General features: G+C 37.4%; 2 protein-coding genes across 10 annotated transcripts in view; one reads left to right on the top strand and one right to left on the bottom strand.

The window, feature by feature from the left end:
- The window catches only part of PPP2R3A (protein phosphatase 2 regulatory subunit B''alpha), a 214,520-nt gene extending 209,934 nt beyond the window's left edge, over nt 1-4,586 (top strand). For all 8 annotated transcript variants that reach the window (XM_064587447.1, XM_064587445.1, XM_054504406.2 and 5 more), the window contains one exon: nt 1,970-4,586. In XM_064587447.1, coding sequence (XP_064443517.1) covers nt 1,970-2,102 — 133 coding nt within the window. In that variant the 3' untranslated portion in view covers nt 2,103-4,586. The remainder of the gene's footprint in view (nt 1-1,969) is intronic.
- A 1,473-nt stretch (nt 4,587-6,059) lies between these two features.
- MSL2 (MSL complex subunit 2) overlaps nt 6,060-16,252 on the bottom strand; it is a 34,776-nt gene continuing 24,583 nt past the window's right edge. For both annotated transcript variants that reach the window (XM_045903728.3, XM_054504410.2), the window contains one exon: nt 6,060-9,424. In XM_045903728.3, coding sequence (XP_045759684.1) covers nt 7,833-9,424 — 1,592 coding nt within the window. In that variant the 3' untranslated portion in view covers nt 6,060-7,832. The remainder of the gene's footprint in view (nt 9,425-16,252) is intronic.

Here is a 16,252-nt window from a genome sequence, read left to right as displayed (position 1 = left end):
AATATTTTATAAAAATCTTATTCACAAATGACACACAAAATATGTGAAACTGCCCCCCAATACAGGATTAGATGTCACCATCCTGTTCCAGTAAGCCCCAGCATTTCTCTATCATGAGAATAATACCTAACATTTTCCAAGAGTTTATGATTTAATCTCCATGAGGGGTAGGAACTGCTATTAACTCATTAGTTGAAGAAACTGATGCAGAGGGGGTTAAGTAACATGCCCAAAATCACATTAAGTGATCAAACTGAGATTGGAACCTGACTTTTCCAAAGCCCATGCTCTAAGGCTAAACACTTTTACCATTATTCCAGATGGCCTCCATTAGGGTACAAGTTCTGTGAGGAAGGGGCTAGTTCTTTCTTTTTCACCATTGTATTCCTAGCATTTGGCTCATGCTTGGAATAGAAGCTCACATATTTATTGAGTGAGTCTCAGTTCAGGCCTAACTTACTCACAGATCTGCACTGAGAAGATCCTGAGAGCTCAGTAAGTTTGGGCACCAAGAGGAAGAAAATGTCTTCCACTCTTGACAGGAAATAAGCAGTCACAGTAACTGATACTGCATTGCTAGAACTAACTTTTGAGAATTTTGTTCCAGAAATGGGAGGCTCAACCATCAACCCTGCCTCACTTCCATTAAAGCAGTACCCTCCCTAGTGCCTCCTTATGCAGCAGATGCCAGTTACATTGAGGCCTCAAGGAGGTGGGGGAAGAGTGGAAACAGAAATTAAGTATAGAATCGACTATTTCTGCAAAATGAAGTTGTAAATAATTTTTGATAGGATCAAAAACTGGTACTCAAGGATAAGTTTTCCAAACATCAGACAGGCTTTTTTTAACATTCTCTACCCTCTATTCAAAAATGTTTTAGAAAGTTGAATAGGTATTACCTCTACTACTGGACATACCTGCCTCAACATATTTTTCCTCATTAGAGAGCCTTGGTATCTTTTTGATGAAGGGACTATATGTCCAGAAATTTCTGCAGATACTGTGTAAAGTCCTCGCAAAGGATGAGAAGATTAAGCTGAGGATACCAAATACTGTAACAGACTTTGGTAATTATCATGTATATTTTTCTGGGCCCAGATGTAGCCTCGGCATATTTATCAATTTAGTATTTCAAGCAACCATCATTCCCACTAGATAAAATACTTTTTTGTCCCTGCCTAAGGCCACTCTCAGGGATAGCCTAGAAGATAATGGAACTCAGGGGATATCAATAACTTCTAAGGGGAATAAGCAAAGGAAATATGCTGTGAAGTTCTGTAAAGAATGTAAGGAAATCCGTGAATGGGCTTTAATCTGCTCTATGTATATACTTGCACATCTAAATGTACTTCTTGGGGTGCCTGGGTGGTTCAGTCGTTGAGCATCTGCCTTCGGCTCAGGTCATGATCCCAGGGTCCTGGGATGGAGCCCCACATCAGGCTCCCTGCTCCGCGGGAAGCCTGCTTCTCCCACTCCCCCTGTGATCCCGCTCTCGTGTGTCAAATAAAATCTTTAAAAAAAAAAAAAAAATGTACTTCTTGGAAACCATGGAAGCTATAAAGCAACTTGTGGGGTGAGAATGTTCCCCACTCTGCATGGAAGCCACTTCAGTGAAGGCATTCATATAAAGCTTGTACTTTATGGACCTCACACCCTCTCCAATGTAGCCCCATCCATAGTTATGTTCTCATTCCCACCAATGCTCCTAGGGAAAGCTAGATACAGCACATTTTCAACAAATTCTAACATGAACTTCAGCTTTAAGGAACAGGGAGAATATGTTTTCTGTTCTAGATGAAGCATTTTCTCCAGTGCGGCTTAGTTGTTAATAGCTGTCATTTAGCAACTGAGGGTACTTTTTTGCAAGCTGGCGGTCTTCAGTCCCTAGTTTGCCATATTGACTCCTACCCAAACATTGACATTGAAAAAAAAAAAAAAATCAGTAACTCACTTTTATTTGTTCTTTCAGCTCCTTTGAAGATTATGAAACAGAGGAACCTGTCTCTCCCTCTGAAATTGGAAACAAAGGCAATAAAAGTAAAATAGTAACCTCAAGCCTTTCAGAGAAATGTGGAAAGCTTCAGTCAGTGGATGAAGAGTAGCTGCCAAGGTCTTGAAAGAGATACGTATTTTAAATGTCTTTTTCTTGTGGAGATGCTCCAGTTTGCGTACTGCTTTTTAAAGGCTTTGATTTTTACAAGTGTGTATCTGCACTAGGATCTTTGAAACATTTTTAAGCAATAAGGTTTGGATACACATACTCAATTTGGGGGACTCCTCCAATTTGCCTCAAACCTCTTGCAGAGCTTTTCCTCCAAATAAATACAGCGATATACACCTTCCAAAGTCTGTGAATCAGCACTCTTCACCCCTGAATGTACCAAGGATATCTCGGGGACAGTGCCAAGCACAGTTCTCTGCACAAAAGCAGGAGTTGCCTCTGTTGTCCAGCATCCCTGAGGCCCCTCAGGGCTCCTATGGAGCCCAGAAGAAACCTTCACTTGCAGAAAACTTGAGTCAAAAACATTCTGGAACTTAAAAAAGCAGTTAAGGGCCTCCAGAAGTGACTTACCCCTGGTAATAAAAGCACTGCCAAAACATCTCAGAGACTTTTTAAATATGTGTACTGGAGTTCAAAGATATTGAACTTACTTGTTTAATGTAATTTCACAATGACCTGCCAAACTACTAGTCACTTTACATCCTCAGGTATTGTAACCACTGGGCCTTCCAACCTTGCTGGCAAGTTCTGAATAATCTCTCCCCATCCTGTGGATCTTATATAAAATATGATGAAAAAACTTCTAAGTACAGAATTTGACTCATACTTGAAAAAAAAGTTTCCTTTTAACTTATCTAACATTTGTGAATTACTGAATGACTTATTAATCTCCAAATTAGTTGATACCCCATCTGTACTTCCTATTAAAAGGCCTACTTGAAGACTTAGCGATATACAAAAATTCTTACCAGATGTATTCATCACTGAATATTAGACTAAGCCAACAGTAAAGGCCTCAATCTAAATATTATCCCTTCATATTGAAAAGGAACTACTATTTCAAATATCCCATCACTTCAATAATTATCACAAAAATGGAAGAAAATAGTGATGCCACCCATAAAGGAAACCTGTTTCATCTGTACTATAGTGGTAGATGTGTTCATTACAGAATTTTACATTTTTTCAGCAAGCCACAGTGCAGCCAAAACCTACAATATCCTTAAAGATAACTGAAAATAAACTATGAAAATGGATGGACATTTCTAATAGTGTAAGTGAAAGAAACTCGCAAGAAACTTTAACATCCATCTGTGTCAGTCATCACCCTTTCCCCTGGGTTTTTTGCTTTAACCCCAAGTCCTAAATGTCAGAATAGTGTCCCTGCCAACCTGCTTTGGTTCCCCCTTACAGATGTGAAAGTCAAAAAATGAAATAAACTTTGGGCTATGGTAGGCAAAAAGTAGAGATAAGTGCAATTTAGGAAATGTACCACCAACTGGTACAGTAAGGTTTTTTGTTTTTTTTTTTTTTTAGTATCCTCTGTTGCCTGTTATTTTACTTTTCATATCAGAATTAATCTTCCATTTAATGGTTACAGAAAGTGATAAATATTAAAATTTGGCATCTAATAGTTCACAAACTAAAACCTTAAAAATGACTAAATTTTTAGGAAACACTACATGTAATAACCCAAACACACCAGTAAATTAGGATTAAAAGTATTTATGATACGTGAAGTTTACCATCTATTCCATCCACCCTTTACCAGGGAGAGAAAGCAATTACTTAAATTTCAGATTAAAATATTAAAAAGGTAGTATTTTTCTTAGAAGCCAGATATGGTTTAAAGGTTTTATTATTCATAATGATCTAAACTATTTCTAAGACTCATCAGCAAAAAGTAAAAAAATTTAATTTTCTAATATACATTTTTTTTTTAATACTACTTGGCTTTTACCTTGTATTTCCTTACTGAAATCCTCTTGCTTTTACTTTGGTCTGTATTTGGTTTCAAAAGTCTGTAATTACTATAAAAAGTAACAGCTACCAATATCATTCAAGATAAAGCTATTTTAATTTAGGTTACCCAAACTATCATATTTTCAGACACAAGTGTTTCACTGTAGTCCTTTCTTAAGAGTTGAATGCAAGAAATGTGAATTCCAAGGAATTAGGACAGTATATATTTGACTTCCCGGTAAAGATCTCACTGAATAAAATCATTACTGCCCAACTGGAAATTTCAAGTTTTTACAATATCCCAGGCTGCTTAATAAAAGTTAAATTGAGGGTTATCATGGTGTTAATGTTGTTCAATGAAAAATGAGTTTCACAGCAAAACATTAATTGCCAATGTACTCAAACTAATGAAATTCTGTGTATTTTCCCTGCATTTTATCTGTCATTGTGTATGATTCAAAGTGTTTATAAAATTCTAGATTGATTAAATGAGGTAAGTCATTGCTCAACTTTTGGAAATGTCATGAAAGTGTGTTTGGGTGGAGAAACCTGCATGATTTAACTTGTTTTTGTTTTTCCCTTTTTGCAAAACTAAATAAAGAGACAAGTTGTCAAATATGAACCACATTCACTAAGGTAATCACTACACACTTTTGGTTTTATTCACACTTGCACCTCATTTTTATATTTGAAAGAGTAACATTGTAAACAAACTTGAGTTTCAAAGAATAACTCTTTGAACCCCTGGGAAAATCATAAAGGAATTTCTAAAATGATAACACAACCTCATAACTGAGAAGTTATTTTCTTTGGGGGGATAAGGGGGGGATAAGGAAGAGGACTAGATACAGGGAATGAGAAGTTCACAGGGATCAAAAGGGACTTTAGCCTTATGTACTTTTAGCCTTATATATAATGTATTCTTTTAAAAGAATGTATAATTGATTGTTATTTAGGTACCTAAAACCTAATTTTTTAGAAAGGAGGGAGAAAAGTTAAACTATCATCCAAGTATTAGATTCTGACTCTATACATTCAACTTAGTATTTTCTAAAACATTTTATATTTGTTACTTATGATATGGGAAAGGAAATTTTATTTTTCATCTGTTGTAAAACTTTTACTTTTCTTCAGCAAGGTCACCATATAGTTGTTTCAAGAATACTAAGATCACAGTAAAATAAAAGGAATTCTTTATCCTAGGAGCATATTATAGCTCTGCACAGAAATGTAGACTTACTGAAGCTAACCAAAAAGATAAATCACCAAGTTCTAACACTTCTATCATTTGATGTATGTTAATAACAAAGACTCGAAAGAACAAATGAAAATGTGTCATATTAAAAGTTGTTATTGTTTTGATGGTTTCAAATCCTGATAAAGTCAATCCAGTTACGGCAGTAATAATTTCTCAATCACCCCTAGTTAGCCATTGGTCAGCATTCCTAAATAACTCATGGTATAAAGAAAAACAATGCAAAAATCAAGGCACTGTATTATTCTTCCCCAAATGTATATAATATAGGCCATTCAGAGCATACTATCCCAAACTCCTCAGTATTCTACAACATAGAATTAGAAAACTAATATTTATTGATAGATTTAAGTGTAATACAGGTTTCCAAAAATGTGGCAGTGAGAATACCAGCATAAAAAAGAGAAACTTGTGCTAAAAACAACCTGAATTAATCATTGGCAATATTACATAACAATCAAGGCCCTCACATACTAATGATTTCCGATTTGTCTATATTGCCAACCTCCCATGCATCAAAAAACACAAAACTAAAAATATCAAACTTGGGAAGAAATAAAGTACTCTGAATTTTAAGATCATAATATTAGGAAAGTTTGGGAGATTTGCAAAATATATCCTAATCATCCATGTGTACAATCTCATTTCTAGTCATTTTTGCAGTGATCATTAGTGAATAAAGAACAGATTTACAAGTTTATATAGCAGGGCATCTGGGTTCAACACAAAACTGTTACAAACTTTAGGCAAATACATGTTTCATAAGACACTGCTAACACTTAGAGGAATTAAATAAAAGTCCAAAACTTGGAAAGCAAATAAAGACAAGACAACTAAGAAGCATTTTCCACCATTTACTCTTGTTATCAAAAATAGTTCAACTCTTCTTGCAAAACAAAAACAAAATAGTACATACTGGACACATACATCACATTTTTCTTCCTATGGCTTTAGCCCACCCCCACCCCACCGAAAGAGACCAAAAAAAAAAAAAAGGAAAAAGGAAAAAGGAAAAAAAAAAAAAAAGAAAGCCCAACAACAAAAACAATTCTACCTGACCACATTCACAGAAAATGACACCAGGATACACTACAAAACAGAAGGAGGTGTCATCTGCTCTGTGTCCAAAGGTTTCTTCTCCATGTCTTGTACTAAGTGAATAACCATCATTGAACATGCTGTGTGCCAAATCAAAACATAAACTTCAACATATGTCAGATCTCATGAGAGATGGTGAACGTAGTAGAAATTAGAAATTTTCCAGCAGTATTTTTCTTTAAGCACTGTCAAAGCAGCAATTCTTCTTTTAAATCATAAGGTCATTTCTTTACAACCTAGTCAGTCCTTGTTTTATTTGGGCTGTGCTCTTTCAAGCAACTGACTAGATTTCCCTTCAACAGAATGTTTGTGACTCATTTGTCTTCCCCATAAAAATTAAAGGGAAGACATGCATTTAAACTGAAACATACTTTGTGCTTTACATGCAAAAGAGCATTCTAAAGAAAATCCTCCTAGCTTCAAACCTACCTAAATGCACAGGCTTCATAAAAATGCATTTTTTATTTGGCCTCTATAAAGAAGCCTTCATAATGAATAGCACCCCAAAAAAGAGAAAAGGAGCATATTCAAAATAAAGTCTGAAACTATTAGAGGAAACAAACAACAACAACAAAAAATCAAATAAGTGGCCAATAGCAATAAATATAATGCATAAACCTGGGTAAGTTTTGGGGCATTATTTCAAAATTATTTTAAATAAATCCCAATTTCTAAATAAAAATTATTTTTTTTAAATTCTGTCACATCCTATAGTCTAAATTCAATTACCTTCAGAATAAAACTGCTCTTCTCCACTTCATTTATCTAATTAGAACACTGCTAAAAGTGAAGGATTTCAAAATTTTTTCCCTAGAAATGAGTCAGACTAACTATAAAAGTTATTCAAACTCAGAATGGTCATAAACAGCTAAACATCTGCATCTTGACAGAATTTCAGTTTGTTCACTTTTTAAAAGACAGATTTCAACATTCTAATGAGGGGCAAATTTTCTTTCATAATACTGCTGATTTAAGAACTGCTACATACACCAGTAGCCAATTTTCATGATCAGAAATGGTATTAGGTCAGCACAAAGGTTGAGCCAGACACATCAGCTTTTCAACAGGAGAAGCATCAATGGCATCTGAAGGCAGCACTGAGTCCCCTGAACTAATGGCTACTTTTTCACAAAAAATTAGCACAATCTTTATGGACTGACTAGATACCACTTCCTTACATTTAATCATAAACTTTGATTATGCACAAAGCATGACCATAAACAATGAGGTTAATGTTATTTTCCTTGCCAAAGTTCATTTTGTATAAATCAGTTGCATCAGCATTTGTTCTCAAACTATGAGGTTCTGTAAGAACTAAGGACATATAGTTGTAGGGTTACTCCTCCATTATCTGCAAACTATTTCCCCGACACTAACACATATAACTTAGCAATGAAAACACTTGATACAAGTGATCTATATGCAGGAGCTCCGGCAAGTTAAACCAACAAAACCATAGCTGCCGTAAAACTGTAGCTATTTCCCTACCAGAGGTAGGTTTAAAGACCCACTGATTTAACAGTCGAATCTCATGTCTATAGCTTCATCCAAACTTTTATCATCATGTGTACTGGCAGCTAAAAACGTTGTTACTGGGGACCCTGTGACATTAATTACACTGGTGCTGGTACTAGCATTGCGCACAGCAATGCTAGTCACATTAATGCCCAAAGTGAGCCTGGTCTGCTCCAAGGCCTTTTCCGGCACAGCAAATGCCTCCAGCTTCTTCTCCCCATTGGCCATATAGGAGTTTTGGCAGCCACGACATATACAATCTAAGCAGGCTTTGCGGTTAGAGTAGCAAGGGCAGCGTTGGCCGCGGCATGTAAGAACACTTGGATTTTGAGTAGCACGCCCACATTTACAACCTTTCTTTTCCTGGGGTTTTTTATACACAGTCTTGGTAGGACTTCCTGGCATAAAATGGTGACTAGGAATCTTTTCCTTTACGGTTTTGTCTTTTTTAAGAATACCTGGCTTGGTTTTAGAGTGAGATTTCTTGGATCCATGTTCATGACTCTTTTTCATGCTTTTAGTAGATAAAAGTACAGTTTTGCTGATTTTGGGTGTTGTGCCTCCATTAGGAACAGTTGCTATAGGTTGAAGAGAAATTTTGCTCTCCCGTTTCACTGTCACAGGGGCAGATGCCCCCAACGTTGGGCCTCGGATAATGGTAGAAATTGGAAGTGGCTGAACTTTCTCACTGTCACTTTCTGATCTGGATCGTTTTCTATTCAATTTTGCTACTTTCGGAGTTGCTGCTGTACATGATAACCCATGAAGTGCAGGACTGGTGGACATAAAAACATTATGGCTAAGAGACTGGGAAGAAAGCTGCAGAAAAGGTCCATTGGATACAGTGGCTTCCAAGTTGGGCTGCAAATTAGGGCAACAAACCTCTGTATTTGAAACAGTTTCTAAGCTGCGGAGCACTTCCTCAACACTCAGTAACAGAGAGTCACCAGGTTTTATATCTTCACTGAAACTGCAGATATCAATGCCTGTGGAGCATAAGTCAGTGGCTACTGTGTCACAGACAGGTGGCAAGCTGTCAGACAGATCCTCAGTCTTTATGTCAACAGTGTTACATACATCAATTGTGTTTGAATGTTCAGGTGAAGGAATATTTATACCAAATCTATCTATTGAAAGCCCATTATAAGTAGGCAAACCATTGATAACAGAACTGCCAATAGCAATGCTGAGGGTGCTTTCAGATATTGGAGATAAACTAGCTTGAGGATCAGTTGTGGGTTCTGAGGTTGAAGGTAAAGGGGAATGTGTTAAACACAAAGTAAAGGATGAATCTGAGGGTTTTTCCGTCTCCTCACAAAACAATGATCCATCATTAAGCAAAGCCAAAATATCAGAAGAACAGTCGACTGCTTCTATTATATCCCGTGCCAATGTAGTCTGTGTGATATATTCACATAGTTTTTTGTAGCAGTTCACTAGGATGCTTAACTGCTTGTTTTCCTCAAATTGTTCATAGTCTTTGCACCAGCTACATGAAGGTTTCATCATCATTTTCTTGCCTTTACAAGGTTTGCAGACATAATGTTGGCAGGTGGAGTTGGTGGGTGCAATAGGATCTTGTAGCAAATGTCCTAAGAGGGAAAAAGGAGGAAAGCAAAGATTTTAGTAAAATAAATATACAATTTCATATATTGAAGTTAAGATGAGATTATAAGTAATCTATTAAAATTGAGGTGGGTTAAACTCACCAGACCAGATAACAAAAAATATATCTTACAGGAAATGGAAAAGTACTCAATAGTGCACTTCACTTCCATGCCATATTCCCCATTCCTTTATCTCAAACCAGAATCTTCCTTGATTCTGTATTTCTCTCCCAAACCATATGTTCTGGTCCACTTTCTTATCCTCTTCTTTTTTTTTTTTTTTTTTTTTTTTAAAGATTTTATTTATTTATTTGACAGAGAAAGACACAGCGAGAGAGGGAACACAAGCAGGGGGAGTGGGAGAGGGAGAAGCAGACTCCCTGCCGAGCAGGAAGCCCGATGCGGGACTCGATCCAGGGACTCCAGGATCATGACCTGAGCCGGAGGCAGTCGCTTAACCAACTGAGCCACCCAGGCGCCCCCACTTTCTTATCCTCTTCTCCAAAAGCTATAAAGAGGTGAAGATCAGTCACCAAAAGCACAAACTTGGCTTAAAACCCTTGGAACCTCAACCTAACACAACACAACACGGTAATGCTACAATATACTGAACAAAATCATGCTGTTTATTTTGTATTAAACACTGGGAAAAAGATAGGAGCAAGAGACACTCAGTCCCTACCCTCATTAAACATAGTTTAAGGGTATTAATCAGTACAAAGGCATCTTCACCAAAAAAAGTATAATTTCAAAAACCATTTTATTATATATACTAATCTAAAACTGAAAAGATTGAAATGTTATGATGAAAAAGAACAATGTTCATTTATTGAAAGAAAAAATAAACTTAAACTCGCCTACAAAAAAATCAAAATGCAATGACAAAAAAGAATTATATATAAATGTGGGCGCCTGGGTGGCTCAGGCGTTAAGCGTCTGCCTTCGGCTCAGGTCGTGATCCCAGGGTCCTAGGATCAAGCCCCGCATCGGGCTCCCTGCTCAGCAGGAAGCCTGCTTCTCCCACTCCCCCTGCTTGTGTTCCCTCTCTTGCTGTGTCTCTCTCTCTCTTTCAAATAAATAAATAAATAAAATCTTAAAAAAAAAAAATTATATATAAATGTATCAAAAGGAAAAAAGGGCATACTACCAGACTCAAATTCTTCTGACAAAATACAAAATGACCCTAGTCATAAACCACAAGTATCCTAAGTACAGCAATATCATATAAAAGTGAAAGTGGTCTCCCAAATTATAAATGACCTATGTAGATTATGTACCAGGAAAGAGAGAGCAACTAGATCCAATCGCTATTTCCACCCTACTCCACAAAGAAGCAACTGTTCTTGGTTCCCAATTCAGGACAAACAGTAATAAACTCAAAGTAGCACCTGTTTCTCAAACAAAATTATGTAATTAAGACTCAGGCATGGGGGGCGCCTGGGTGGCTCAATCGTTAAGCGTCTGCCTTCGGCTCAGGTCACGGTCCCAGGGTCCTGGGATCGAGCCCCCCATCGGGCTCCCCACTTGGCGGGAAGCCTGCTTCTCCCTCTCCCACTCCCCCTGCTTGTGTTCCTGCCCTTGCTCTCTCTCTCTAAAAGGAAAAAAAAAAAAGACTCAGACATGGGAAAGAAGACACTTCAGGCTACAGCCAAGTGAGATCAGCAAACCCTCTCCCTTAAAAGCAACTATAAACCTGAAAATTTTTGACAAAGCAAGTCATTTTCACAACCAAACACATAAAACCATTTGAGAAGCATTTATATGTTTGAAAAACTGCTCAATTTCAGGTAACAACAGTAAGAATCTGTGGTGTTCTAGTCTGGGGCTGCCCCGTTCTCCCCTGCCATCTGTTCCATCAGTATTACCCTGAAGACCAGAAGCTGCTGTGATGGAAGGGGGCTCACTCCATTTAGTAGTGCAGAGGATGATGCAGAGCCCCAGAAACATGATCACTGAAAAGTGACTTCTCAGAGGCTAACCGGCTGGAGAAGGCAAACAGCTCAGTTCTTACTAGCCTGAGATTGCAAAAGCCCAGGTTAAACAGGCCACAAACAAGATGACAATTTACCCCAAGTTGATCTATAAATTCAATGTAATCTTTGAGAATCCCAGGTGTCTTTTTAAAGAAACTGACTGATTCTAAAATTCTTACGAAATCAGAGGACCTAGTATAGCCAGAACAATTTTTTAAAAGAGCAAATTTGGAGGAATTTCACTACCAAATTTCAAAATCTTCTTTAAAGTTATAGTAATCCAAACAATGTGACAATGGCAAAAGGATAAACATATAAATCAATGGAACAGAACAGAGAGTCCAGAAAGAAATTCTTACATTTATGGTCTACTGATCTGTGTCACGAGTGCCCAGATAATTCAACAGGAGAGAATTTTCCACACATCATGTCAAACAATTTGATATCCAAATGCCAAAAAACAAAAAACCAACAACTACTTAGATCCTTACCTAACAACATGCACAAACATTACCTCAAAATGGATCACAGACATCTAAATGTAAGACCTAAAATTCTAGAAGAAAAACACAGGAGAAAAGTCATGACTCTGGGCCGGGCAAAGTGTTATATGTGACATCAATGCACAATCTGTGAAAGGGAAAAAATTATAAAACGGGATTCCACAAAATTAAAAATGTGTGCTTCAAAAGACACCATTAAGAAAACAAAAAGATAAGGGTGCCTGGGTGGCTCAGTCAGTTAAGCATCTGCCTTCGGCTCAAGTCATGATCCCAGGGTCCTGGGATCAAGCCCTGTGTAGGGCTCCCTGCTCAGTGGGGAGTCTACTTCTCCCTCTGCCTGCCCCTCTGCCTGCTTGTGCACGCTATCAGATAAAATCTTTAAAAAAAAAAAAAAAAGAAAAGAAAATGAAAAGATAATCCACAGTATGGGAAAAAATATTTGCAAATCATTTATCTGATAAAGGGCTTATAACATGACATTAAAAACACTTCCTACAAATCAATAAAAAGACAACTCCATTTTAAAAAGTGGGCAAAAGAACTACTGGGTATTTACCCCAAAGATACGAATGTAGTGATCCGAAGGGGCACATGCACCCCAATGTTTATAGCAGCAATGTCCACAACAGCCAAACTATGGACAGAGCCTAGATGTTCATCAACAGATGAATGGATAAAGAAGATGTGGTATATATATATACAATGGAATATTATGCAGCCATCAAAAAATTGAAATCTTGCCATTTGCAACAACGTGGATGGAACTAGAGGGTATTATGCTAAGCAAAATAAGTCAATCAGAGAAAGCAAGTATCATATGATCTCACTGATATGAGGAATTTGAGAAACAAGACAGAGGATCATAGGGGAACGGAGGGAAAAATGAAACAAGATGAAACCAGAGAGGGAGACAAACATAAGAGACTCAATCTCAGGAAACAAATGAGGAATGCTGGCGTGCAGGGGGGTGGGAGGGATGGGGTGGCCGGGTGATAGATACTGGGGAGGGTATGTGCTATGGTGAGTGCTATGAATTGTGTAAGACTGATGATATAGACCGGTACCCCTGAAACAAATAATACACTATATGTTAATTGGAAAAAAAAAAACCTAAATAAAAATAAAAATAATAAAAGGATTCAGGAAAAGAAATAAATAAAAGTGGGCAAAAGACCTGAATAAACACTGCATCAAAAAAATATGAGTGTCTAATAAGCATATGAAAATATGGTCAATATCATTAAGTAAAGTAAAACCTTACCACACTGCTTACACACCTCTTAGAATGGATAAATTCAAAATGGGCAGTATACCAACAGTTGGCAAAGATGTGGAGAAACTGGAACCCTTCTGTATTACTGGTGAGAATGTAAAAGTGTAGATCACATTGGAAAACAGTTTGAAAGTTAAACATACATTTACTATACAAACCAGCAATTCTGCTCCTAGGAAAAGGAGCTTTCATCTCTCAAAGAAAAATGAAAATATATGTCCATATAAATGTATGTGAAATATGCACAGCTGCATTATTCACAACAGACAAAAACTGGAAACAATCCAAATGTCCATCAACCCATGAGAAGATAAAATGTAGTATATTCATACAATGGAATACTGTTCATCAATTAAAATAACTATTGGTAAATGCTACAATATGATTAACTTCAAAAGCATGCCAAGTAAAAGACGACAGATGCAAAAGAGTACATTATTGGATTATTTCATTTATATAAAATGTCTAGAAAGGACAGAAAAGCAGAACTAGTAGTTGTCCAGGGCTGGGACCAGGAGCAGGGATTAACTGTAAGGGCGCACAATGGAACTTTCAGCAGCGATGAAAATGTTCTAATATCGTATCAAGGTGATGGTTGCACAACTCTAAAATCTTTAAAAAAAAAAACTTAAGCACCAATAGTTATGAAATCCAACCTTCTACCTAATACAGGAATTCTTAGAGTACCCTTGACTTTATTTAAGGCAGGATGTAGGGGATATGAAAATATAGATATATATGTATGCACTTTTTTGTTTTGTTTTGTTTTTAAGATTTTATTTATTTGACAGAGAGACGCACAGCGAGAGAGGGAACACAAGCAGGGGGAGTGGCAGAGGGAGAAGCAGGCTCCCCCCACTGAGCAGGGAGCCCGATGCAAGGCTCAATCCCAGGACCCTGGGATCCTGACCTGAGCCTAAGGCAGACGCTTAACAACTAAGCCACCCAGGAGCCCCCATATGTATGAACTTAAAGGAATAAAACGTTAAGGTTAAAAAAATACATATTGGGAAGGAGAGACTGAACAAAATAAAAAAGGAAAGGACTAGGCTGACTATTCTGGGTTTAACTTGTTTTGTAGCTTTTAACTCTCAAACCATATAAATATTTTACCTAATTTTATTAACTGACTAAAATTTTAAAAGAAACCCCTAGGGGCACCTGGGTGGCTCAGTTGGTCTGCCTTCGGCTCGGGTCCTGGTCTCAGGGTCCTAGGATCAAGCCCCATGTCGGACTCCCTGAGCCCCTTCTCCTTCTCCCTCTGCCCCTTTCCCCTGCTAGTGCTCTCTCTCAAATAAAATCTTTTAAAAAATAAATAAATAAAAGAAACCCGTAAAAATGAAAAGCAAAGTAACTTTAATTTTATATAAAATTGATGGTTTAACCACTCAGAGATTAACTTTTTTTTTTTTAAAGATTTTATTTATTTATTTGTCAGAGAGATAGAACACAAGAAAGGGGAGCAGGAGGCACAGGGAGAAGCAGGCTCCCCACCAAGTGGGGAGCCCGATGCAGGACTTGATCCCAGAACCCGGGGATCATGACCTGAGCCAAAGGCAGACGATTAACCGACTGAGCCACCCAGGCTTCCCGAGATTAACTATTTTAAATGACTTTGTAACACAGAAAATTGACTGATCCTAGCATCCTAGTTTTGTTTTTCAGTAATCACACTGGTGATGGTAATGCTGTCAGTTTCTATGAAGGTGCTGATGTCTACTGTCGGATAAAGTAAATGACGATGTCCTCGAGAATCTGGATTTTTTTTTTTTTGGTAGGAAGAAAGAAGTCATAAGATAGAAAATATTAAGCAAAAAATCCTATAGTTCTGAATTTCAACTGGATTTGTCAGTATGAATTCATGTTTTCATCTTAAATATGCGTATTTCCTAGCACAACATATTTCCTAGAAAAAGCCTGGAAGCACCCCAGTAGTAATGAACTCAGATAATGGTACTGGAAAAACAATTTCCTGTTCAAAGGAATCACAGATTCTTGGACAAATAACTGATTCCAGATCTGTGACATAAATTAGACAAGATGAGTTTTGATTACCTTGTTATACCGGAAAGCAAGGAAACTATCAAATATCAGGACTGTGTTAAAGAGACTTAGGAGCAAACCAGAAGAGGTTCCTGCTGGCCAAACATAAGAAAATCTGAGCATGCATAAATGCAATGGAATGAAGCATATCTAAGAAGTTCAAATCCCTGAGTTCATGGATGGATGTAAGGGAGGAAGGAAAGAAAAAAAGGAAAATCCGTTTCAAGATGCCAGTGAATCAGCTCATTAGTTGAAAAGTGGTAAATAAAGAGCTAGCATCAAGTGTTTATTCTGATTTAAGTATGTATGAACTATACCACCAAGTAACCCAATCATGGATGAAAAGTTTCTCTTTACAGAAAAAATGCAGGGGCACCTGGGTGGCTCAGTCGTTAAGCGTCTGCCTTCGGCTCAAGTCATGATCCCAGGGTCCTGGGATCGAGCCCCGCATCGGGCTCCCTGCTCAGCAGGAAGCCTGCTTCTCCCTCTACCAGTCCCTCTGCTTGTGTTCCCTCTCTCGCTATGTCTCTCTGTCAAATAAATAAATAAAATCTTGGGGAAAAAAAAATGCAGCTAATAAATGAAACAATATAATTTGAATGTCATCATTTTATAACCCCTAATGATTTGCAAATTGTACAAACTAAGTGGTAAGTAAGGATTGCCTTCATTCTGTCACTGATTTTTCACCAGTCACTTCAACCAAAACTTACCCTAAACTACCAAGCATCTTAAAGGATTTACACTGTACACATCTTTGTATCTCTCTGTGAGGTATTAGGAGAGTATGCCTAATACTGAGAACTGAAGAGGCTAGAAAACACATCAAAAACTCTCATTTATTGATTTATAATTCCACCACTACTGAGTTCTTAAGAATTTCAAACACCTGGCCTCATTACCTATTGGACTGCCAAACCATTCCCCAACACAAATATTTGAAACTTTAACCCACCATTAGAGATGCCTATACCAAACTTGTTTTATGCACTCAGCTAACCATCTTAACCCTCAAAGGCTT

The sequence above is a fragment of the Mirounga angustirostris genome, unplaced genomic scaffold (genome assembly GCF_029215605.1).
Source record: "Mirounga angustirostris isolate CCGP_5_RB_7025 unplaced genomic scaffold, mMirAng1.0.hap1 SCAF_1, whole genome shotgun sequence".
Lineage (NCBI taxonomy): Eukaryota > Metazoa > Chordata > Mammalia > Carnivora > Phocidae > Mirounga > Mirounga angustirostris.
The sequence above is the reverse complement of the archived record's forward strand: the minus strand, read 5'-3'. Positions and strand labels throughout refer to the sequence as shown.